This window comes from Hyperolius riggenbachi, chromosome 2 (assembly GCF_040937935.1).
Source record: "Hyperolius riggenbachi isolate aHypRig1 chromosome 2, aHypRig1.pri, whole genome shotgun sequence".
Lineage (NCBI taxonomy): Eukaryota > Metazoa > Chordata > Amphibia > Anura > Hyperoliidae > Hyperolius > Hyperolius riggenbachi.
The window spans coordinates 36853516-36880404 of record NC_090647.1 but is presented as its reverse complement, the minus strand read 5'-3'; the positions used below and the strand labels follow the sequence as shown (position 1 = coordinate 36880404).

Genomic DNA, 26889 nt, shown 5'->3' with positions numbered 1-26889 from the left:
AAAGTAACAATGGATAAAATTGCTTTATTTTACAATGTTCATTTATAGATTAGTCAGTACAAAATCATTCCCAATTTGGATTTACTTTCTAAAACATTTATCAAAGGTAGTGACATCTTTACTGCTGGCAGGTGCATCTCCGCTGAATGTTTGTTTACTGAGAGTTCCAAAGTCAGTAGAATAAAGGCTGCCAAACACTGGTTGATTGCCACCAGATCGACCAAGAGATAGATCCCTCCCTGACAGAATCTGATTACAGAAGGATCTACTGGCTGCCCATACACTGCACACAGTTTTTTGAATGCTGAAATCGATTCACGACCTTTGGAGCTGTCGTCTGCCTCGGCAGATACCTAAAATATGAATTGTATTGGGAAGACATTAAAATAACATATAGGTCTAAGAAAGCAACACATAAGTGAAACACACACAGTGGACATACAGTGCACAAAAGGGGTCAACCAGTCAATGACAATATCCCCCAAATGGAGTCACATTCCGGGTGTGCCAAAGTATGGGCCAAGGCAACCCCTGTGTAGTCAGTGTGTCCACTACTGAGGTCCCCTGGCATCTACAGCTCAATAGCCAGAAAGGATTCTTGCACTGGTCCATGTGGACAGTACAGAGTGGAAACAAAAAATATCCCTACATTCCTAACATGTTTCACCCTTAATGGGCTTCTTCAGAGAAACAAGTAGATTGACTGTGCATGATGCTTCGGTCAGAGATGAAGTGCCTTTGAACAGCCACCGAATTTAAATGTGAACCAGGGCAGTCACACCCACCCCCTGTACCGCCCATCTGTACAGATGAACAAGGGCAGTCACGCCCACCCCCTGTACCGCCCATCTGTACAGATGAACAAGGGCAGTCACGCCCACCCCCTGTACCGCCCATCTGTACAGATGAACAAGGGCAGTCACACCCACCCCCTGTACCGCCCATCTGTACAGATGAACAAGGGCAGTCACACCCACCCCCCTGCACCGCCCATCTGTACAGAACTTTTATGCACAATACATTTTTCCCACAAAATTCTCTGCTCGATCGTTTTTTCCGCTCAAGTCTCTTATCTTGCACTCGTTTTTATCTTTTTTCCATTCACTTCTATGAGAAATCGAGCAGTAAAACGATCAAGAGGAATATCAGACATGAAGGAATTTATCAAACGCATCTATCGAACATAAAAACGCAACGTGTACCCAGCATTAGAGAGTAGCGGTGATGAACCAAACTAGTTTTATCTTCAGTGAAATCAATGCATTATTCAAATCTAGCTACCTAAAAACACAGCTGTTGCATTTGACTGGTCCATTTTCAAGCCACATAATTTAGCAAAGGTTCAAATGTGAAACACCACACTCGCCGACGAGATGAAGACAGCCTAACTACGCGGATACCACACAAAAACAAAGGACTTAAAGGGATACTGTAGGGGGGTCGGGGGAAAAGGAGTTGAACTTACCCGGGGCTTCTAATGGTTCCCCTGCAGACATCCTGTGTTGGCGCAGCCACTCACCGATGCTCCGGCCCCGCCTCCAGTTCACTTCTGGAATTTCTGACTTTAAAGTCAGAAAACCACTGCGCCTGCGTTGCCATGTCCTCACTCCCGCTGATGTCACCAGGAGTGTACTGTGCAGACACAGATCATACTGGGCCTGCGCTGTGCGCTCTTGGTGACATCAGCTGGATCGAGGACACGACAACGCAGGCGCAGTGGTTTTTTGACTTTAAAGTCAGAAATTCCAGAAGTGAACTGGAGGCGGGGCCGGAGCATCGGTGAGTGGCTGCGTGGGCACAGGATGTCTGCGGGGGACCATTAGAAGCCCCGGGTAAGTTCAACTCATTTTCCCCCGACCCCCTACAGTATCCCTTTAATACAACACTGCAGGATGAAGAAGGCATTCTCCTGCAGAACCAACAGACAGATGTCACAACACTTTGCATAATCTCTGGCATGTCACTTCTGCAAGAAGAAAAGTACAAGAGGAAATGTAAACAAAGACTTTCCTTTGAGGAAGGGGGGGGGGGGGCTACCACAGAAATAATCTCTAAAACAGAGCTATCATAGCGGAAAGGATATCCTGGGGAAGTTATTATGCAACAGAGTCCCAGATGCTAAAAGTAGAATAACTGTGTCAGCGATACTATAGTGAGAAAATGACTGTCATGGCAATACTGTTAGGGTCCATTCAAACTGCCATAAACCCCCCCCCCCCCCCAAAAAAAAAACACATAACTGCATTTTGTGGAAAGAAAAATGCAAAACTGGTTGAGCGCATCCCATGTTGTTAAAAGGATGCATTTACACTTTCAGGCAAGGCAATGTGCACAGACTAGACTGCAAATGAAGCATTTTTCAGCAACCGTATTGTGACCGCGCTGCAAATCGGACCCAATGGAAGCCGCACAGCGTCGCACTAGGCTGTTCGCCGAATGCGAACGCCAACTCACCTATACGGTGGATTTGGTTCAGCCACAACTGACGCCCCCCCCCCCCCCCCCCATCAGTCCAAAGCATGCTTTGGCCAAACTCCGATCGGTGGAGAAGGTTGACGAGTGGCGACGCAAACGTAGCGGATGCGTTTTGCGTCCGCTACGTTTGCGTCGCCACCCGTCAACCGTTTTGACAGGTATGTGAATGATGTGGCGGATGCATGGATGGATGCGCTTACAGTGCCATTCCTGCATTCACATCGCAGTGTGAACCAGGAGAAGAGAACATAAAAACACAAACAAGAGGCACATCTTACGCTCTCGATACCAAAAACTAGATACCCACAATGCAATGATAGTCTCAAATTGGCCCAAGAAGTTCTTATGCTAGGCGTACACAAGTTCATAACAGCCCAATATAGCAAGTTAATCGAACGGATGGTGACTGTATGCCATCACACTGCACACCCAGTTGTCAGATTCCAGTACAGCATCAGACCGCCAGGATTGCACCACTCAATGCAGTACATTGCTATGCGAACATCACTCACATGCCCTTTACCTCCGCTGCCTGGTAGCACAGAGACCTCCCAACATGTCCCATCACACTTTCCATACATGAAATGGATGAAAAGCGGATCAGATGATAGAGACTTCTCTTGGTAAACTTAGCAACCTTAAGCCACAGCCCTGTTTAAAGGACACCCGAGGTGAAAATAAACAAATTAACCTATTCAGGTTCCATCGTTTTCACGTGAGAAATGTTCACCTCCCATTCATTAGCCTATAACGTTATCACTACTTATCACAATGCACTGATCTATATCTTGTTTTTTCCGCCACCAATTAGGCTTTCTTTGGGGGGTACATTGTGCTAAGAGCCACTTTACTGTAAATGCATTTTAACAGGAAGAATAAGAAAAAACGGAAAAAATTCATTATTTCTCAGTTTTCAGCCATTATAGTTTTAAAATAATACATGCCTCCATAATTAAAACTCACGTATTGTATTTGCCCATATGTCCCGGTTATAACACTGTTAAAATTATGTCCCTATCACAATGTATGGCGACAATATTTTATTTGGAAATAAAGGTGCATTTTTTTCCGTTTTGCATCTATCACTATTTACAAGTTTAAAATAAAAAAAAAATAGAAATATTTCATCTTTACATTGATATTTAAAAAGTTTAGCTTGCTGGGACTCCCATCGTTACTGTGATGCTTGTCCCCAACGGAAGCACCGAAGGTGAGGTGACAAATGAAGGCAGAAATAGGTCCCAGTGCAACATACCAGGGGGAAGGGTGCAGACACTGGAGATTGGGGGGGGGGGGGGAACACAGGGGTGCAGTCACTTATGTCTCAGGTGGCATAGTGCAGTGTATCAAGGGGAGGGATGCAGGCAATGATGGTAGTGGAGCAGAGAGGTGCAGGTAATGAAGGGGGGGCTGCAGACACTGATATTAGGGTGGCATAGTGCAGTGTATCGGGGGAGAGGTGCAGACACTGGGGGGGGGGGGGTCAGACAATGATATTAGGGCGGCATTGTGCAGTGTATTAGGGGGAGGGGTGCAGACACTGATATTAGGGTGGCATAGTGAAGGTATCAGGGGGAGGGGTGCAGGCACTGGTGGGGGGGGGTGCAGGCACTGATATTAGGGTGGCATAGTGCAGTGTATTACGGGGAGGGGTGCAGACACTGATATTAGGGTGGCATAGTGAAGGTATCAGGGGGAGGGGTGCAGGCACTGATATTAGGGTGGCATAGTGCAGTGTATTAGGGGGGTGCAGACACTGGTAGTGGGGGGAGAGGGTCAGACCCTGCTATTAGGGTGGCATAGTGCAGTGTATCAGGAGGAGGCTGCAGACACTGATATTAGGGCGGCACAGCGCTGTGTATAAATGGGAGGCTGTAGGCACTAGTGGTGGGTGGGGAGGGGTGCAGGTAATGGGAGGGAGGGCTGCATACACTGATATTAGGGCGGCACAGCGCAGCGTATCAGGATCCGGCTAGAGCTCGGTCTCACCTGCTGGCTGTGCAGCTCCACATGCAGGGAGCGGGATACGGCTGTAGGCCCGGCCACCATCCCCGCCCCCGGCACCATAGAGACCGGAGGCAGCACCGGCATTGCCTCCCTGGCAGCTCCGCTCATAGCTCGCTCCTTCTCCTCCCCTCTCTGACTTCAACACCGCTTCCTTCCGGGTCCGCAGCGCGCACCGTTCCCGCGCACGTCACGCGGCACACACACCGGGAACGCGCACTCACTGAGCAGGCGCGCCGCCGCCACTGACAGAAGCCACAACAGTTCCGCCCCGCAGCTAACCATTGGCCATTTCCTCAGTCACTCCGACGCCGACGGGCTCCATGCAGGATTCTCATTGGCCCGTTCAACCCAGAAGCGCTTGAGAGGCGTGTCCAGGGCGGCTTCTATACTCATGACTAATAAGCTGACAAAAGGGACTGGTGAAGGGGCCTTATTCCGCGCTGATTGGATCTCCCGGTGTTCACGTGCTCAGACCGTTCAGCTCTTTTAATTGGCACAACGCCGCCGCCCCGCCCACGCGTACGGAACCAGCATCAGGACCGCTGCCTATTGACTGTAGAGATGGGAAGTTCGGATCTTTTCAATGATCCGGATGATTCGAATCGGATCATTGAAGAGATCCAGATCTTTGATCCGAATCTCGGATCATTTTACTACCGGAAGCATTCGGGGGTGAAATGACTAGCAGGAAAGGTCTGTGGACAAGAGAAGGGGAGGGGGTGGACACACAGAGAAGGGGAGAAGATGGACAGAGGGCAGGGAGTGGACAGAGAAGGGAGGAGGGAAGCAGAGAGCAGAAATGTTTGCACACAATACCCACATGCTGCAATTATGCTTTACATATATTTCACCTGCATGTTCATCTGTATACCTTGAATGGAAACGTCGCACAGTGAAAGAAACCATTCCCAGAAGTGAAGTGCAGCTGTTTAGTGCCGAGTGCAGGAGGATCATATTGCCTTTCAATCACACTGTCTGCAAAGTTACTGAGCTGTGCTGAGCCAAAAGCTTCCAATGTGATCACTGTGCAGCACTACGGAACAGACAGCCTATAATGAGCAGCACGTTATAGCCAGTATGTGTGCTCTACACATATCTGGCAGTGGCACCCATGTCCCCTCTCTCTCATCTACCTGTCCCTGCAAGGCTGGCTCCCCTGAGTCCCCTCCAACAGAGCGATCCATCTCTGCTCTGCTTCCAGGACACCGCTGCCCGCTGAGAGGGGGCGTGTCGCTCCTGGCCCCGCCCCTTTTGCGATCCGAATCACTCATTTTGATGATTCGGATGATCGACTCATAAAATAGATTCGGATCAAAGATCCGAATCGTTCATGATCCGGACAACACTAATTGACTGACTTATCTTACGTTGCCATGGTCACCCAGCCTGGAAGATGCCCCCGTTGCGTTTTGATTGGCCTCTCTGTTACTTCATCCGTTGGAGGCGGTTCCTGAGTAGTTTATATATGCAAATTAGTCATACCCATATAGCCCATATATACAATTAACTTTTTCTCCTGAGTTTTCTCTGCTAGGTGATATTTTCACAACTTGCCAATAAGGTGCCCTTTAAATCATACCTCCCAACTTTTTGAGAGGAGAAAGAGGGACACTTAACCACTTAAGGACCAGGGGATTTATGGCTGATCGGTGCTGCGTGGACTCTCCAGCCCGCAGCACCGATCAGGAAATAGCCAGGGCGATCAGACTTACCCCCTTTTTTCCCCACTAGGGGGATGTCCTGCTGGGGGGGTCTGATCGCCGCCGGCTTGCTGCGCTTTGCAGGGGGGGCTCTTCAAAGCCCCCCTCCGCAGCGTTCTCTGCGCTCCGTCCCTCTCCCTTCCTCTCGCTCCCCCCGTGAGCTGCGCAGGACGGATATCCGTCCTGCGCATTGAAGGATAGGCTTCAGCCTATCATAGGCCGGCGATCCCCGGCCAATCAGAGGCCGGGGATCGCCGATCTGCCTTACCGCGCTGCTGCGCAGCAGCGCCGTATGATGTAAGCAGCGGGGATTTTTTCCCCGCGTGTTTACATTTTGCCGGCGAGCCGCGATCGGCGGCTCTCCGGCTGTTCACGGAGACACCCTCCGTGAACGGACATGGAAAGGCCGCTCGAACGAGCGGCCGTTTCCATGGAAACCCGCAGACGACCAGTTTACGCCAATCGGCATTAGCTGGTCGTCAAGAGGTTAAGCCACATCCCTGATCACGCCCCCCCCCCCTCACGCATACATTTGAAATCGGCGCAGGTAGACTTGGGCGCAGGATACAGCCAGTATATGGCTGAACCTGCTTCTGCACAAGTCCGGGCCGTATTACTATTACCCCTCCAGGCCGCCATGGATAGTGGGGGAATGATAAAATTCTGCTTCCACCGATTGCTGGAGGCCAAATTATTGTTTTTTTTAAGCAACCTCGGCTCCATCTTCTGATGGTGCCGACATTGCTCACTGAGCGCTGCTCAGTTGTGATTCCCATTATAACCTATGGTGGCGCTGGCTGCGCCCAAATCTAGCAGGGCCGAAAAGCACTGCTCCGTCCCTCACACCCCTAGTCTCGCATACCATAAAGATGTCATAAGAAAAATATGTTGTTTTATAATTCAAGCCACACTGGTTCATCTTCCTTCTTATTAACATTTTAAAATGAGTAATATATCAATTTAAAGGATGGGAAAAAAGTTTAGAGTCAATCAAGCACATTTTTAGTAGAGAAATATATATATTTACATAGAAAGAGGGACAAATGAAGAGGGACAGAGCTCCCAAAGAGGGACTGTCCCTCCAATAGAGGGACACTTGGGAGCTGTTTAAACCACCAGCAAGTTAGAAAGTAACTAAGTAATTTTCGAATACTTTTTCACTAACTTTTTTATTTGCAAAGTGCTGAAAAGTTATCTCATAGTAGAAAACGAAATAAACATAGCTCCCAACTCTCTCTTTTGGAGGGCTCTTTGGGAGCCCTGTCCCTCTGTCCCTCTTTCCTCCTCATTTGTCCCTCTTTCAGGATTTGGCGCCTCTTTCTATGTAAATATATATATTTCTCTATTAAAAATGTGTTTGATCAACTCTAAACGTTAATCCCATCCTTTAAATTGATATATTACTAATTGTAAATTGTTAATATGAAGGAAAATGAACCAGGATAGAAAGGACCAGTGTGGTTTGAATTATAAAAACATATTTGTCCTATGAAATCTTTATAATATGCGTGACTAGGGGTGTGATCAGGGGCGTGGCTTAAAGTGAACCTCCGGACTAAAAATCTATTCAGCAGAACTGAAAAGGCTTGGTGTTTCTTTAACAGTTTCACAGCATCAGAACTTTGTTTTTCTCACCAAAGCATCATTTTTAGCTGCATTTTTAGCTAAGCTCCATCCATCAAAGAAAAATGCCCGGGCTTTTTTTCCCTGATGCTGTGCAAAGCATGATGGGATTTCCTAAGTAGTTTTTCAAGTTGCCTAGTTACTGGGAGGGGTGATCAGCACACAGGACAGTTGGAACTGTGTCTCATGCTCCCTGTCACCTCCTTTCAACCAAAAAGATGGCTGCCCCCATGAAATCAAACATTTGCCTGTTCTTTTAAAACAGGGTGGGTAAGTGATTATATTGCCTATCTATTTTAATTAACATAACTAATGTAACTTAATGACAGTATGTTTATTTAGGCTGGAGTTCCTCTTTAAGTGTCCCTGTTTCTCATCTCAAAAAGTTGGGAGGTATGAGTAAGTGTACCCCCCCTCCACGCACGCTCCCACACCGCAGTCCAAAGCCTCTTAGATCCTCCAGTAGCAACCCTGTTCTCCACGGCCAAGTGTGCTCCTCTGTCTCGTTCCCATGACTGGGAGCATTCTGCGCCTGCGTAGTGGTATTGTGTAGGCACAGAATGCTCCCAATGACAGGAGCTTAGCAGGGTGGGCAGGCGCAGCCAGGGCGGGCTCACCCAGCCAGGCTGCGAATGCGCAGTATGCCCAACTGGCTGTGGAGAACGGGATGCTACCGGGAGATCTAGCAGGCTTTGGACCTCGGCGAAGGAGCGATCTGAGCGGAGGGGGCCGGAGGAAGCCCCAGTTATGTATATCATTTTTCTTCCCCCTCGTCTCAGGTTCACTTTAATTGCATATGCGCCTTGGTGTTTCATGCCTTCCAAATATTCTAGATGGTAAAGAGGGACAGGCCTGGAACAGTCACACCACAATGGAGCTGATAAGTTGCACCGCGCGTAGTAGCCGCGGTGTGACTGTTGGAATAAAGAAAAATAACATGAAACTTCCGGTGCACTTCTGGGATCACCGCGGAAGTTGCATAGTGACCTACTGCCTGCAGCTTCTGCATTACCCAGAGCACTTCCGTTGCATTGTGTCGCACCGCAGGCAGTGTGTCATGTTCCATTAACTGTACTGGCCACTGCGACAAGCTGCGGTAGAAGAGCGTACCGCAACGGAATGCGGTAAGAGTAAAAGGACCCTCGAGCATTAACCTCCTTGGCGGTAATCCCGAGTTAGTCCCGGAGTGGAAAAAAACAGCCAGAAGCGGTAATCCCGTGCCTGACTTAGGGTAGCTGCTGGGAAGTATAGGGAGACAGCGACAGCGTTTCAACTCCCCTCCTCCGGGATGCAGACACCAGCAGCCATTCTTCTTGCGGTCCTCGGAGGCTCTGGGTTCGTCGGGTGAGAGCATGACGACAAACAGGGATCTCACTATAGGGTTCCACCCGGAAGGAGAATTGAAGCGCTGGATCCCAGTGAGGTAAGTGCAGGGGCTGCTGCAGATCTCTCTGCGGTGTGATATTTTTTTTCCTGGTTTCAGGGTCTAAAAGCATGGAAATAAAATTACACTGACCCTAAGGGCTGGAACCCACAAGGGCGTTTTTGTGAGAATTTAGGGAGCGCTTGAAAACGCTAGCGTTTTCCCAAAACGCTTAGCTAATGTTAATGGATGGGGCAACTTCCACAGGAGCGTGTGCGATTTGGAAAATCGCAAGCGCAGGACATGTAGCATTTTGTTAGCGTTTGTGCTTCAATGTAAAGTATATAATCGCTGGCGTAATCGCTCATCAAAACCTGCACTGAGCGATTTTGCTAGCGTTTTAAAGTTACTGCACACTGTAACAAAATTAAAATTAATTGAAAGGACCAATCAGACTTTAAAACGCTAATCGCTAATCACTACACAACCGCTGGCAAATTGATACACTTTTTAAAAACGCTCCCTAAAACGCTCATTAAATCACTTACAAACTGCTCATACAAAATGCTAGCGCTTGCGTTTTGCAGTGGGTTCCAGGCCTCAAATCCAGAAATAATCGTACCACCAGGGAGAATAATAATCTGGGTGCAAGAGGGACTCTGAAAGTGTCCCAGTATTTGCAAGTATGGCCCGATTTCTCCAAGATTTTAATAGTAAATATTGGACAAATGTAAAAGTAAATTCAGCATTCACCTCTTCTATATACCGGTAAGTGACCCACATTATATCCACCCACTTCCATGTTTACACAGTCGTCTGCTGCAGCATTATGGGAATTGAGTTTTTTGGTTTTTTTTCTTCCTTCTAGCACAAAACTGCTGTGCTGAACATGCTGTAAAGTAGGAGGAGCCACACAAAGGAACAAATCCTTCCAGCCATGATTGGCTGTGACACTCCACAAGTGTGGCCCGGGAAGAACTCAGACACGTATGCATTTTAACCATTTAAGCTATGTCCAGAAGGCCATGTGCGCTCCCGGGCACTCCGGCGGCCGATCGTGCACGCACGCTCACGGACACGGATAGTTAGCCCGGGAATCAAACAATCGGGACATGGTGCTGTAATGATCTGCTCAGCTGTCTGCACAGACAGACAGCTGTTTGACCATTCCTTAAGTCTGTGGGCTGCAGGTCTCTGGATAAGAGACCTGTCTTCACTTTGCAAGTTCCAGAGTTGCTCTGCTGAGGAATTTGCATACACTTGTCATGCAAATTGCCTACCTGCCTCCTTTGAAGGCTTGCAGTATAAATACCTTGCTCTCCCAGAGTCCTTGGCTGGTCATGATGGTTTGTTACTGCTAAAACATTCCTAGAGTGTCAGCCTTGCTATTGTTTGCTAAAGATTATCTTAGAGTATTCCTGGGGACTGCACTAGGCATCCCTCTAGTGCAGTCAGTTTGTATTATCTGTATTGCCTGTTCTGTCTTGTCCTTGCGATTGCACTGTCGTCAACCCTTGGCGATGGTGAATCGTTTGGTCCAGAACCTGGATCGCACTTGCCCTAGCGTTAGTGGCAGTGGATCTCTTTAGTCTATGTCTTGGAGTTTTACCGTAGCGGCGGTTGCTACTGGTTACTCCTTCTGTCTGTCTTGCCGTGTGGATCGCACTCGCTCTGGCATAAAGAGCAGTGGATCGTGCTAGGCCTATTCCTGTACTCGGATCACACTTGCTCTGGTGGAAAAGAGCAGTGGATTGTGAGGAATCGCGGAAGAGCCGCCGCCATGAGCCAGCGGCGGGCGGCTCTTTCCGCATCACACGGAGAGGCAGCCGCCTCTTCACATCATGAGGCGGCTGCCTCCATGCAGCAGGTGGGGCAACGCGGCGGTTCGCGCACATGTCCCCGCAGCAGAGACACCGCTGAGCGGGGCTGCGGTGGCTGGGACCCGTAGTCCCACAGAGTTTAGAGTGACGCGCGCGCGCACTCAAGCAGGCCTTATGACACCCGGGAGAGAGTCAGCTGATCAGGCAGGTCAGCTGACTCTTTACTCCGCTCCCCATTGGTCCAGCAATCAGGGAGGTGCTGGGGGACACGTATGAGTATATATACTGCAGGCTGTTCACTCATATCTTGTCTGGCGTTGCGATCACATACGTGGGAGCACCCAGATCCGTAGTCAGATCCGTTAGTGTGCCGGGACCAGCTGGAGCTGTAATCCTACACTAAGCTAGATTCTGTTGATAGCTTAAAGTACTAGTTTGATTGTGATTATCTGTTTTGACTTTTGCCTGCCTCGACTATTCTCCTGAACTCTGATCTTGTACCTCAATATTTCTGATACTCTGTTGCCGAACCCCGGCTCGTTCCTTGACTCTGCTTCTGCCTCCTGATTTTGTACCCCGATATATCTGATACTCCGTTGCTGAACCCTGCCTGTACTTTGACTCCGCCTTTGCCTCCTGATCTTGTACTTTATCTGTCCGTGTGTGTACGACCTGGCTTGCCCGACCTCGAGAACCGACCTTACTGTTAGAGGCGGTTCCTCGCTCTGTTAGTGATCCTTCCTCCTGAAGGTTACTTTCAGTCTGTCCTTCCTACTGTCAGTCTGACTCCTCCCGTCTTGGAGAGCTCAGATCTGCGGAAGGAATCTGTGCAGTTCTCCTTTCTGCACTGAGGCTTGTCCTCTGTATTACTGTTGCACCTAACACTACACTCTACTCAGGTGAACAGAGGTTAGCCAGTATATTGGATTATCGGTGATACTGCAGATCACATATAATCTGGTATACGTCTGTATTCCCCGTGACGCTGCAGGTCACCGGTAATCAGACCTCTCTGTGCTTCACCGATCGTTACATGGATCCTGCTAGCTCTGTTTCTGTACTCGGATCACACTTGCTCTGGTGAAAAAGAGCAATGGATCCTGCTAGCTGTTTCTGTACTCGGATCACACTTGCTCTGGTGGAAAACAGCAGTGGATCCTGCTAGCTCTGTTTCTGCACTTGGATCACACTTGCTCTGGTGGAAAAGAGCAGTGGATCCCGCTAGCTCTGTTTCTGTACTTGGATCACACTTGCTCTGGTGGAAAAGAGCAGTGGATCCTGCTAGCGGTTTCTGCACCTGGATCACACTTGCTCTGGTGGAAAAGAGCAGTGGATCCTGCTAGTTCAGTTTCTCTACTTGGTTCACACTTGCTCTGGTGGGAAAAAGCAGTGGATCTTTCCTGTCCCTGAACCCGGATCGCACTCGCTCTGGCGGAAGAGCAGTGGATCTTATCTGACCTATTCCTGTTTTCCGTTCGTCTGTCTGTCTGGAGCAAACGCTTGCGGTTGTCTGCAGTTAGGCAGCCGTTTAGCAAGCGTTCCTGTTATTTGTTCATTTGTGTTCATTCGTTAGTCAGGGTGGCGTGCTTGTCGCTGTTGCGCTTATCGTGCGGAGACCGCACCGTAAACGCGCTTGTCACTGTTGCACCTAACGCGCGGTGACCGCGTTTAGGTATTGCGTTTGTTATTTTCGTTGACTTTCTCATTGTATGATATGCTGTGCCTTTCGCTCTGCTCCTGTGTTTTCACCTTTACTCTGTCTTGTGCCACTGTTGGCAATCGCCACTCTTGCGATTGCGTTCACACTTTGGTCTTCGCTGTTGTATGTCGAAGATAGATTGGTAGACATACATACATCCTGTCTCTGTGCTCTCTCCCTCGAGAGAAAACTATCCTGCTCTGTATTGCCCCATTACGTACAATCCTTACCTGGCATCTGTGGTGGTGCAGAGGATCTGTTCCTCTGCACTCCACAGCTCCATCTGCCGGTTGGAATTCCTCTCTACGGGTGCATCCGCACCTTAGCTGGGTTCTCTTGTCCGGACGCTTGTGGAGGATTTCCGTAGTGTCGGCGCGCAGGTTGTGGGCTGACCACGGAGATAATTCCACAATCGTTACAGGTGCCCGATGATTGATTCCCCCCCCCCCCCCCCCCCGCAGAAAAAGCGACCGCTTCTCTCGGAAGCCTCGCTTTTTCTGCCTCTTGCGTCCCCCTACGTTCCTCTAAGCGTACATGTTACACTTAGAGTGACGTCATGTAAACAAACTCATGGCTGCCATCTTGTGGCCAAAAAACTAAAAAAAAGTAAAACTACATCTACATGTAAAAATAAAATAAAAATAAACATATATTTACATAAAAAAAATACCATTTACATCCCACCCTCCCAAAAATACCCCAAAAAAATGTTTGATTAAAAAAAAAAAAATTACAATAAAAAAAAACAACATGTAAATATTTACCTAGGGGTGTAACGATTGGTGTCAGCACGCAGAGAGAATCTGATTATTGGTGATCTGCAGTATCACCAAGAATACAGATATATACCTGATAATTGATGATCTGCAGAATCACCGATAATACAGATATATTGCTAACCTCTGGACACCTATAGGTATGTGAGTGTTTGGTGTAACAGTAGTACTGGGGAGCACAAATCTAGCCTAGTTCAACACCTCAGACAATACCAACAAGCAATAACCAAGAAAAAATCAGACTTTATCTCGCACAAAATATCTACAGCCAACAACAGAGCTGCTCAACTCTTCCACACAGTGGAATCACTCTGCAATCCTTCCTGCCTAAAAGCCCCAACCACATACTCCAGGGAAAGGTGTGAAGAATTCTCTGCCTTCTTCACAAACAAGGTGTCTACCATCCGTGCCAGCATTACACCAACAACATCAATTGACCACTGGACGTTGCATATGCCTACTACCGTACCACCATGGCAAGTCTTTGACACTCTGAGTGTAGAAGATTTTGGAATTCTCATTCAATGTCTCCGCCCCACTACCTGCGACCTGGATCCTGGCCCAACTGGATCCTTAATGCAGTGCCCAGCGCTGTTCAGGCCAGCACTTCACAAAATCACTCAGTGCTCCTTGCAAAGTGGACTTTTCCCAGAAGAACTAAAGAAAGCAATCATAAAACCCCTCCTGAAGAAACCATCACTAGATCCTGATTCTGTAACCAACTACAGACCTGTGGCGAACTTACCATTCCTATCAAAAGTTATCGAGAAAGCAGTCGCCAATCAGCTAGAAGCCAGGCTTACAGATAACAACATCTTTGATACTTTTCAGTCAGGATTCAGGAAAAGGCACAGCACTGAAACAGCATTAGTCCGAGTAATGAATGATCTACTTACTGCAAGGGACAAGGGTGATTGCTCAATTCTGATTCTTCTTGACTTGTCAGCAGCATTTGATACTGTGGATCATGAAATACTAATCCAGCGACTGAAGAATTACTGTGGCCTAAGGGGTACTGTTCTTAGCTGGTTTCAGACCTTCCTATCTGGCAGGACACAGCAAGTATGTCTGGGCACACACTACTCTAATCCAGTGCCACTTGCCTATGGAGTTCCACAGGGTTCTGTACTATCACCATTACTCTTTGCAGTCTACATGCTCCCACTGGGCAAAATAATCCAGAACTATGGTTTAGGATACCATTGTTATGCAGATGACACACAACTGTATCTGTCCTTCAAGCCTGGCACCCAAGACCCATCAGCATCCATAAATGCGTGTCTAGTGGATTTACAAAATTGGATGAACACCAGCTGGCTGAGGCTGAACTCTGACAAAACAGAGGTGTTGGTGGTAGGTGGTCCACACATGATGGATAAAGTTCAAAACGCTCACCACCTCAAACTAGCAATTGGGGGAGATACTGTACAGTATAAAGACTCTGTGCGTAACCTTGGGGTGATCCTGGATGGAAATCTAAAACTCAGACAGCAGGTATCAGCTGTCGTCAAGTCTTCCTTCTTCCATCTAAGAAATATAGCGAAAATCAAACACCTTATCCCAGCTGAAGACCTACCTGCCCTGGTTCACGCATTTGTATCCTCCCGCCTAGACTACTGCAACGCCCTGTTAATCGGATCTACAGATAAGGTTCTGCGCCCCTTACAGCTAGTACAGAATGCTGCAGCCAGACTCCTAGCCAATGCCCCCCGCAGCTCACACATCACCCCAGTACTGCAAACTCTTCACTGGTTGCCAGTAAAATGGAGAATCAATTTTAAGATCTGCCTGCTGACATTCAAGGCTCTACACCACATGGGACCCAAATACATAGCGGATCTATTGGAACTTTATGCCCCTCCACGCACCCTCCGCTCTGCCAACAAGATGAAGCTGGTTATTCCCAGGATACACTTAACATTTGGTGCTCGGGCCTTTTCCTATGCAGCCCCTACTCTATGGAACTCACTTCCACAATCAGTACGAGAGGCTCCTTCTCTGGACAGCTTTAAAAAAAGGCTAAAAACTCACCTCTTTTCCCTAGCCTTTGAGACTGCATAATGCAGGGTCACAGCGCTTTGAGTCCCCAGGGAGAAAAGCGCTATATAAATATTATTGTTATTGTTACTTTGAGTAATGCACCTGCTGAGCAGATGAACATAAGCAGTAAGGGAATACTGCTCTGAAGAACACAGAAACCTTCCAGCAGCCTGAGACTCTCCAAGGGGTGGAGTCAGGCTGGAGGTAGGAAGGACCAGAGAGTGAGTGACACCTGAAAGTGGATGTCACTACCTGATCTGGAGACTATCTCTTAATGAGGGAGATAGCTCTTGAGGTCGGGCAAGCCAGGTCGGCAACACACGGTCAGATAAAGTACATAGACAGAAGGCTGATTCGGTATCCAAGGCTAGCAGGGTTTGGCAACAGAGTATCAGATATGCGAGGTACCGAATCAGAGGACAGAGGAGTAGTCAGAAAAGCAATAAGTCATAACAGATATCAAACAATGCCTAGTATGGGTGTGAGGTCCTTGGTCTCTACACCCTGGAACTAGTTTGAAGTATAACAGAATGATTGCACAAGTTCCCTAGTCTTGGGTGCGAGGTCCGTGATCTCAGCACCCTGGAACTAGTCTGGAGTATAACACAGATGACAGTACAGTTCCCTAATCTTGGGTGCGAGGTCCGTGGTCTCAGCACCCTGGAACTAGTCTGGAGTATAACACAGATGACAATACAGTTCCCTAATCTTGGGTGCGAGGTCCGTGGTCTCAGCACGCTGGAACTAGTCTGGAGTATAACACAGATGACAATACAGTTCCCTAATCTGGGTGTGAGGTCCGTGGTCTCTACACCCTGGAACTAGTCTAAGCATAAACAGAACAATAATACAAATATTTCTGGCTCAGTGTGAATTCCCAGGTCCTCCTGGTTCAAACACACTGTGGGATCTGACTAAGGTCTGAGTGCTTCCACGTAGTGATCGCAACGCCAGACAACTTGAGACTGGCCAGCAGCAAGTATATATGGAGTAGTGCTCTCCAGCACCACCCCTAAACGATCAACCAATAGAATCTTGCTCTGGCGTCAGCTGATCGGTGTGATCAGCTGACTGCTCCTGTTCAGTATAAGAGTTCTGCCTCTCAGCGCGCGCGCGTGTATTCCTAAGCTTATGTGCACTAACAGACCCAGCCACACCAGACCCACGCTGCTGCGTGCAAACCGCCGCGCTGGACGCGGAACCAGCCGCCTTACTGTTATCACATGCGGCGGCTTTTCCGCGTTCTGCCCTGCCACCAGACGCACGCCTCCACGTGCAAACCGCCGCATTGGACGCGGAAACAGCCGCCTCCTCAATAGCAGACGCGGCGGCTTTTTCGCGTTCTCTCACAGTACCCCCCCTCCCCCGAGGAGTGGACTCCGGACATCTCCTGCCCAGCTTCTCAGGATGCAAGTTATGGAACTCCCTTTTCAAGTCCTCTGCGTGCATGCGACATTCTGGCACCCAAGTTCTCTCCTCAATGCCATACCCCTTCCAGTGTACCAAATACTGCACGGAGTTCTGCACAAGTCGGGAGTCCAGAATCTTTTCAATTTTATACTCAGGTTGATCGTTAATCAACACAGGGGAGGGGGGGGGGGGGGAGCGGAATCCACGTGCACTGCCGGCTTGAGCAAGGACACATGGAACGATCTCACACCTCGCATGCTGGTAGGGAGATCGGTGGCATAGGTGACGTTATTGATCTTCCTGGTCCCTGGAAACGGACCCACAAACCTGGGACCTAACTTGGGAGAGAGTTGCTTCAGAGCCAAATGTGTGATCGGTGTGATCAGCTGACTTCTCCTGTTCAGTATAAGAGTTCTGCCTCTCAGCGCGCGCGCGTGTATTCCTAAGCCTGTGTGCAGTAACAGACCGAGCCACACCAGACCCACGCTGCTGCGTGCAAACCGCCGCGCTGGACGCAGAACCAGCCGCCTTACTGTTGTCACATGCGGCGGCTTTTCCGCGTTCTGCCCTGCCACCAGACGCACGCCTCCGCGTGCAAACCGCCGCATTGGACGCGGAAACAGCCGCCTCCTCAATAGCAGACGCGGCGGCTTTTCCGCATTCTCTCACAAGGGGTCTAAACTTTTAAAATATCAATGTAAAGATTAAATATTTCTATTTTTTTTTTAATTATAAGCTTGTAAATAGTGATAGATGCAAAACGGAAAAAATGCACTTTTATTTCCAAATAAAATATTGTCGCCATACATTGTGATAGGGACATAATTTAAACAGTGTAATACCCGGGACTATTAGGCAAATACAATACGTGGGTTTTAATTATGAAGGCATGTATTATTTTAAAACTATAATGGCCGAAAACAGAGAAATGATGAATTTTTTTCTATTCAGTTTTTTTCTTATTCTTCCTGTTAAAATGCATTTACAGTAAAGTGGCTCTTAGCAAAATGTACCACCCAAAGAAAGCCTAATTGGTGGCAGAAAAAAACAAGATATAGATCAGTTCATTGTGATTAGTAGTGATAAAGTTATAGGCTAATGAATGGGAGGTGAACATTGCTTGAATGCATAAAGTGAAAACGACTAAAGGCTGAAGTGGTTAAAAAAGCTTTAATGGCAATAAATTACTTCATATAACAACACACAAGAGAAAGAAATACACTTAAAGAGGAGCTAAACTCAAAATGTAACAATGCAAATTCTAAAGTAATCATGTTGATTGGTGTAAATTATAGGTGTTACTTTTGGGACTGAACGTTTCAAACTCAAAAACCCACTGTGTTTGCCTGCAGGTGTGCACCTATCCATGCAGGCTTAAAGGACCACTGTCGTGAAAATCTTAAAATTTAAAATATATGTAAACACATACAGATAAAAAGTATGGCATCGGTGATTGGCTGCACGGGCGCAGGTCGTCTACGGGGGACCATTAGAAGCCTCAGGTAAGTTCAACTCTTTCTCCCCCTACAGTACTCCTTTAAAGGGAAGATCCGAGCTGCACATAAAAAACAAACTGCACTTACCTGGGGCTTCTTCCAGCTCCTGGCAGTCGATCGGTGCCCTCGGCGCAGCTCCTCTCCCTCCGGGCGTCCAGCGGTGAAAAAGCCGACCTCACCAGGTCGGCTTCCGGGTCGGCGTCATGTTCGTACCACGGCGCGGGTCACGTGGTGTACGTGACGTCATCGGGTCTCTACTGCGCAGGTGCAGTAGTTCTGCGCCTGCGCAGTAGAGACCCGATGACGTCTCTACACCACGTGACCCCCCGCGTGGAGCACACAGAAGCCGACCTGGAAGCCGACCTGGTGAGGTCGGCTTCTTCACCGCTGGACGCCCGGAGGGAGAGGAGCTGCGCCGAGGGCACCGATCGACTGCCAGGAGCTGGAAGAAGTCCCAGGTGAGTGCAGTTTTTTTTTTTTTTTAGCAGCGCGGATCTTCCCTTTAAGTAGCTGGAGGTGCCCCAGTTGACTTGAGTGAGTAACCTCTCATTTACACTCTGCTCAGGACTCTGTATAAGAAAGGAGGGAGGGAGCCAGTCCTCATCAGTTGCCTGTAGACACAAGCCTACTGTGCCTTATGGTAAACCAAGCCCTAGGTGGGTCTATGTGTGATGTGTTCCTCCCTGCATGGGAAGATACTGCCTTTATCTCACACAAGTGTTATGTTAGAGAGTATGACGTGATTAGCGATGTGGACTTGCGCAGTATAACACATCAATCTACGAATGCTTGGGAGCACATCAGAAATATGCGCACAAGACATGTGCATGCCAATGCCATAATATGGGGTGAATGCAGCCTAAGGGAACTTATAAACAGTTTACTTTTACTTCTTTGCCTCTTGAAACTATAAGACATGTAAAGGGGACAATGTACCTGAAAAGTAGGGATGGTTAAAGAGAGTCTGAAGCGAGAATAAATCTCGCTTCAGACCTCATAGATAGCAGGGGCACGTGTGCCCCTGCTAAACCGCCGCTATCCCGCGGCTTAACGGGGGTCCCTTCACCCCCAAATCCCCTCGGTGCAGCGGGGGAGCACTTCCTGGTTGGGGCAGGGCTAACCGCCGCAGCCCTGCCCCACGCGCATCTGTCAGCGCGTATCTCCGCCTCTCCCCCGCCCCTCTCAGTCTTCCTTCACTGAGAGGGGCGGGGAGAGGCGGCGATGCGCCGCTGATAGACGCCACTGGAGGCAGGGCTGCAGCCGTTAGCCCTGCCTCCAGGAGCGACCAAGTCTGCGACCAAGTCTTGCGGGGGTGGGTTTGGGGGTGAAGGGACCCCCGTTTAGCGGCGGGATAGCGGCGGGATAGCACACGTGCCCCTGCTAACTATGAGCTCTGAAGCAAGATTTATTCTCACTTCAGAGTCTCTTTAATGAGATGCAAATAATTCCAAGTTGATGCAGGATTATATATGCAGCTTGAAAATGAACCAATGAAGGTGGAATTCAATTCATCCATTTTCAGTAAGGTAAGTGCAGTAAAACCCCCATTATAAGGAACCAACTGGGATTGGCTGATGCTGGATACGTGGAGTTTCCCTATGCCTCCATGGCAGCACAACAGGTATTGGCCCCACCCCCAATACCCCACAGGACAAATATCTATAAAAGTGTAACTGACCCTCCCACTCCTGTCTTTTTTTCCTGTCCCTCCACCTCACAGGCAAAACAGCAAGACTGAGAGGAGGAGGCTCCAGGATGTAGGTTGCTCTGAGTCAGTGATCGCTACACTATTGAGTTCCAGGAAATCCACAACGAATACGACCTACCACAGGATTTGGAAGGTGTTCTTACTATTTGCCGAAGAAAATAGCTTCGATCCAATAAGGCCTCCAGTGCATCAAGTATTAGCTTTCTTACAGTCTGGAGTGGACAAGGGACTGTCATACCACTCTATTAAGGTTCAGATATCGGCAATCTCTGCTCTCTCTGGCCATAAGTGGGCATTTGAACCTTTAGTCAAACAGTTTGTGGCGGGAGTCCTGAGAGTTCGCCCTCCTTCAAGATCGATGTTTCCTAAGTGGGACCTCCCTCTAGTCCTGGACTACCTATCGGAAACTCCGTTCGAGCCCATTCAAGAATGTTCACTATGGCTAAAAACGCTAAAAGTCGCGTTCCTGGTGGCCATAACCTCGGCGAGACGAGTGTCTGAGTTGTCAGCCTTAAGTCATAAGGAACCCTATCTAACTTTCTTCCAGGATAGAGTACAGATACGGCCAGTTCACGGTTTCCTTCCAAAAGTCCCTACCTATTTACATATTAATCAGGACTGGTCCCTGCCGGTATTTGTCCAACAGGATTCTGAGATTCTACATTCATTGGACGTTGCGAGATCTCTTAAAGATTATATCGAAGCAACTAAAGACATCAGGAAAACTGATAGACTGTTCATCAGAGGCGGCCTTAGAGTATGCGGGGCCTGGGGCAAGTGTCATATGCGGGGCCTAGAGACATATGCTGTGGCTACACGTCTACATGCTGTAAACACACACACACACACACTATAGGTTAGATAGGTAGGAGCCCCCAGTATAAATTGGATAGGTAGGTGCCCCCAGTATAGGTTAGATAGGGCAATAAGACATTTACCACCCCCCCTCCTCCCCCCCCCCCAAAAAAAACCACATATAATAAGGCAACATTTCCAAAGATTGCACCAAATACTCCACAGATGTAAAAAACAGAAACGTTACACCACCGATGTAGCATGTAGAAACGTTACTCCTCAACGTGAGATGCAGAATTGTTATGCCACAGATGTGAGATGCAGAATTGTTATGCTACGGATGTGAGATGCAGAATCGTTATGCCACAGATGTGAGATGCAGAATCGTTATGCTACGGATGTGAGATGCAGAATGGTTATGCTACGGATGTGAGATGCAGAATTGTTATGCCACAGATGTGAGGATGCAGAATCGGTATGCTACTGATGTGAGATGCAGAATCATTATGCCACAGATGTGAGATGCAGAATCTTTATGCCACGGATGTGAGATGCAGAATAGTTATGCCACAGATGTGAGATGCAGAATCGTTATGCCACAGATGTGAGATGTAGAATCATTATGCTACGGATGTGAGATGCAGAATCGTTATGCCACAGATGTGAGATGCAGAATCGTTATGCTACGGATGTGAGATGCAGAATGGTTATGCTACGGATGTGAGATGCAGAATTGTTATGCCACAGATGTGAGGATGCAGAATCGGTATGCTACTGATGTGAGATGCAGAATCATTATGCCACAGATGTGAGATGCAGAATCTTTATGCCACGGATGTGAGATGCAGAATAGTTATGCCACGGATGTGAGATGCAGAATCGTTATGCCACAGATGTGAGATGTAGAATCATTATGCTACGGATGTGAGATGCAGAATCGTTATGCCACAGATGTAAGATGCAGAATCATTATGCCACAGATGTGAGATGCAGAATCATTATGCCACAGATGTGAGATGCAGAATCGTTATGCCACGGATGTGAGATGCAGAATCGTTATGCCATGGATGTGAGATGCAGAATCTTTATGCCACGGATGTGAGATGCAGAATTGTTATGCCACAGATGTGAGGATGCAGAATCGGTATGCTACTGATGTGAGATGCAGAATCATTATGCCACAGATGTGAGATGCAGAATCTTTATGCCACGGATGTGAGATGCAGAATAGTTATGCCACGGATGTGAGATGCAGAATCGTTATGCCACAGATGTGAGATGTAGAATCATTATGCTACGGATGTGAGATGCAGAATCGTTATGCCACAGATGTAAGATGCAGAATCATTATGCCACAGATGTGAGATGCAGAATCATTATGCCACAGATGTGAGATGCAGAATCGTTATGCCACGGATGTGAGATGCAGAATCGTTATGCCATGGATGTGAGATGCAGAATTGTTATGCCATGGATGTGAGATGCAGAATTGTTATGCCACGGATGTGAGATGCAGAATTCTTATGCCACAGATGTGAGATGCAGAATCGTTATGCCACAGATGTGAGATGCAGAATCGTTATGCCACAGATGTGAGATGCAGAATCGTTATGCCACAGATGTGAGATGCAGAATCGTTATGCCACAGATGTGAGATGCAGAATCGTTATGCCACAGATGTGAGATGCAGAATTCGTATGCCACAGATGTATGGTGCAGAAATGTAACGCCACAGAGGTGAGATAAAGAAACCGTTACCACAGATGTGAACAACCTGGTACAGACTTCACATGGATCAAGTGTAAATGTAGTTAGTTAGCATGTGAGGGAATTTAAATTGTGCTTTGATAACATCAGGTAGAAAAAACAATCTGGAGCAAATAATAGTTTAGCAGAGCTGTTTACACAAGGTTTACCTCACCACTCTCCAGCAACTTGTCACTCCTGCAGTGTCCACTTCAAAGGCTGGTCCCTGCACACTGCGATGCACTCTGATGAACTTGATCCTCTGACCTGACCTGTGAAGGAATCTGCTCCCGGCATTCAGTAGCCATCAGCCAGATCAGCTGGAGCCGCTCGTTCCAAGTCACTGTCTAGTGTCTAATAGCGGTGTGCAGAGAGCGGGCTGATAACACGTGGAAGCCTCTCTCCTCTCTGCCTCCCTGCAGCTGCATGTGACAGAACCCCCAGCCCTGCAGCTTCTTCTGAGACACGCAGCCATAGTGAGCCCACTCCTGCAATGCTCTGACATTCCCGGCACTGTTTTCAAACGCTGTCAGCCAATCGTAGTGCTGCTGAGGTCAGCCACTGCAAGAGGAGGTCTCCCAGTGGCTGATTTCAGCAGCACTACGATTGGCTGAGGGAAGCTTATGCTGCTCTTATTGGCTAGAGTCTCCCTTCACCGCTGCGCTGCCCGTGGTCATCTGTGCCTGCTAGAGTACAGATATAAAATCAATGTGCGGCAGAACAGAGCCTCGGAAACTTTCCCTATATCTAGGCTCTCCAGTCTCAGAGGGTGCGGGGCCTTCTTCAGGAGCGGGGCCTGGGGCGATCGCCCCACTTGCCCCCCCCAAAGGCCGGCTCTGCTGTTCATAGTACCGGCAGGCTATCGTAAGGGAGAAGCAGCCTCCACAAGGACAATAGCCTCGTGGTTAACCAGGACTATTCAGAATGCGTATAAGGCAAAACAGCAAGAACCCCCGAGGAATATCAACGCACACTCCACACGGGGTGTGGCAACCTCATGGGCGGCACATGCGAATGTGTCTGCGGCCAAAATATGTCAGGCTGCTAATTGGAGCACTATAAATACGTTTATCAAACATTATCAAGTGGACACTTCTAGTTTAACCAGTTTACAATTTGGAAGAGCAGTGTTATCTTCTTGCGTTTCATCTTCTGTAATATGATTTAAATAATTGAAGAATTGAATTTATTTTCCTGCTCCAGTTGCCCTCCCGTCTCTTTTATTGTTCTAGTTAAATCCCGTTGTGCTGCCATGGAGGCATAGGGAAAGCGGAAAATTGAATACTCCCCTAACGGTAATTTTCCTTTCCCGATGCATACATGGCAGCACAAGGGACCCACCCAGTAAGTTGGGTGAGGTACTAGTTACAAGACAGGAGTGGGAGGGTCAGTTACACTTTTATAGATATTTGTCCTGTGGGGTATTGGGGGTGGGGCCAATACCCGTTGTGCTGCCATGTATGCATCGGGAAAGGAAAATTACTGTTAGGTGAGTATTCAATTTTCCGCTTTCTGGTTGTGTGAAAGTCAATGCTAAAAATAGGCCTAGCTAAAAAAAACAGTCCTATACCCCACACAGGATATTTACCACAAACTCTGTATTAATGTTAAAATCAGTCATTAAAAACAAATTAAGGACAAGTGAACTAAACTCAGTAAAATTCATGTTAGCACATTGTGAAATCTTTCCTCACCCTGAGTTGCATTCTTTATCACAGGTGGCAACCAGTGGCGAAGCAATAGGGGTTGCAGTGGTCTCATCCGCATCGGGGCCCTTGGGCCAGAGGGTCCCTCCCTCAATTGCAATATTGGCTCTCTATTGGTCCTGTGCTGGTAACAATCACTTCTATAGATACTTTAAATAGTGGTAATCATTAACAAACTGTTTCCCATCCCCTTCTTGCACCTCTGACACTGCGGCTGTCCTTGGCAGGTTTTGGTGCGTCGTATCAATTGTTATGTATAGAGTGCTGGTTAAATAAAAGTAACTTTAAGTCAAAATTTGCCAGGGGTCTGAATAATTATGGGCAGCACTGTAGGAAGTATTTCTGGTGCTGAAACCAAGAAAATTAATGTAAAATTGGTCAGAGTGTAATTCCTGGACACCATAATGCATGGGGATTGTCTGTTCTCCTTGTGTTTGAGTGGGTTTCCTCCAGGCATTCTGGTTTCATCCCACATACCAATAACACACTGGGAGGGTAACTGGTTTCTCCCCAAACTGGTCCAGTGATGGCTAACCTTGGCACTCCAGCTGTGACAAAACTACAAATCCCATCATGCCTCTGTCTCCCCGAGCTATGCTTAGAGCTGTCAGAGGATTGCAATGCCTCATGGGACTCCACCACAGCTGGAGTGCCAAGGTTAGTCATCACTGCCATAGACTGTGGTAGGGAAATTGTATTGTGTGCTTTGCTGAAGGGGCAGGAAGTAATGAGAACTGCTTAAAAACTGTGTAAAACAGCAAAATATTATTATTTAGCGCCATCTTACTCAGTGCTTAATAGAGTACATAGTCATGTCACTAACTGTCCCTCATTGGGTGTCACACTTTATTTCCTGGCCTGCATGTTCATTGTAGTCTAGAGCTAATTTAAGGGGAAGCCATTTCACTTATCTCTACGTTTTTGTTTTTTTGGGGGGTGGGAGGAAAATTAGAGTGCCTGGGGGAAACCCACACAGACACATGGAGAACATACAAACTCCATGGAGATTGTTCCCTGGCTGGGATTGGAACCGGGGACCCATCGCTGCAAGGCTAGAGTGCTAACCACTACGCCTCCATGCTGTCCAGCTGCAAAATTACTGGAGATAAATTGATAACTAAAAAAGAAGGTTCAGGAATCCATCTAAACTACAGCTGGAGCCTGATTTACCCTCAAAGAGCAAAATAAAGTGCACAATAAACCGAATGCCCTAAAACAATACAGAAGAGAATACTACATGTTGTGCCTGTCAGCAGAGCAAGACAGGCATCCTACTATCAGCCTATATGTGAGTGGTAGAAAGAAAGCAAACAGCGCCCTCTGCTGATAGGAGCCTGTGTCTTCTGACAGCTACAGGTAGTAGAGGAGGCCAGCCAGGGATCGGTGCGGCTCCTTGTGGATGCTCTGTCCAACCAGGAAGGCCAGTTTATGGGCATACTGGCATGGTGCTGGCACTCGGATCACTCCCTGGAAATAGACAGAAAACTGGGGGGTTAGCAATTTAGTTTTAAAAATGATTAACGAAAAAAGCTTTGTAGTCTTTATACATTCATTGTCTGTGTCAGAGGGCAGAGTACCCAGAAGTGATCACTGCATGGCTGGATTGCAAAAACGAAAATATAGCACACTATCACTATTTCACTAAGGGCTTTTCTGAGCCCAAGCAAGGTGCTGAAGTTTTGCTGGATTGGCAAAGATTCCATCTAGCCTGTCCTGTGATTCAGATAGCTCTAGCCAGGCAACATAACCTGCGACCTGACCTCATCTTTCTCAACTCTACAGCAAGCAAGTAGTTTAGCAACGACAGAAGATGACTGTAAACATCCCACACAGAACACAATGCTTTGGAGCAGAGCAGACAGAGAGCTCCAGAGCTGGGCAGGGCTAAGCGACCAGAGCACATGACCTGGATGGGCGAAAGGTGACCCCAGACATCCCGATAGGTCAACTTAGGTCAAAGGTGTCAAACAAAGGCGGGCAGGAATCTGCTAGCCTTTGATATGGTCAGGGCAGACAAAGGGACTTCCTTTCAGTCCAAGGAACCAGAGAGCAGCACAGCAGCAACTGCAGGGTTCTCGGTCAGGCAGACACGCACGCATCCCCCCACTAAGGACACAGTAAGGACTTTTTGCTATAGTTTGGGGGTGCCTGGAAGGGGCCAGACATGGAGGCAGCAGCATTGGCAGAACTTTTGGACAGAATTAAGAGGCAGGCCGCAGCAGGAGGAATGGGGTGGATTGAGGGACAGATGGGGTACTTGGATGTGCAGGACGGCCGTGCCCCCGGCTTACCTCAGTCCAGGAGGCGCAAGGCTCCCTCCAGATTCAGCCCGTCAGGTTCCCCAGCCAGGCGGGGGGGTCCAGGGTCCAGGGAAACGCTCAGCCCAGGCATCCACGAGGGCCCACACAGCCAGCCCCCCCCTGAACCCCCCTCCCGCTGCAGCCCGGAGCCTGCCTGTTCCATCCCTGGGCAGGCCCGAGGCAAATCCTCCTCCAGGTCCAACCCCCCTGGCCCTACCACGAGAG

The 26889-nt window shown here is 48.2% G+C and overlaps 1 protein-coding gene across 10 annotated transcripts in view; it reads right to left on the bottom strand.

The window, feature by feature from the left end:
• UVRAG (UV radiation resistance associated) overlaps window positions 1-26889 on the bottom strand; it is a 300947-nt gene that overhangs the window by 118390 nt on the left and 155668 nt on the right. Inside the window, exon 1 of one of the 10 annotated variants that reach the window (XM_068266645.1) lies at window positions 4465-4802. The exons of 8 other annotated variants lie outside the window; for them this stretch is intronic. In XM_068266645.1, coding sequence (XP_068122746.1) covers window positions 4465-4590 — 126 coding nt within the window. In that variant the 5' untranslated portion in view covers window positions 4591-4802. Of the gene's footprint in view, window positions 1-4464; window positions 4803-24239; window positions 25832-26889 lie in introns of those variants that run through there. One more of the 10 variants, XM_068266644.1, reaches the window with a different exon arrangement.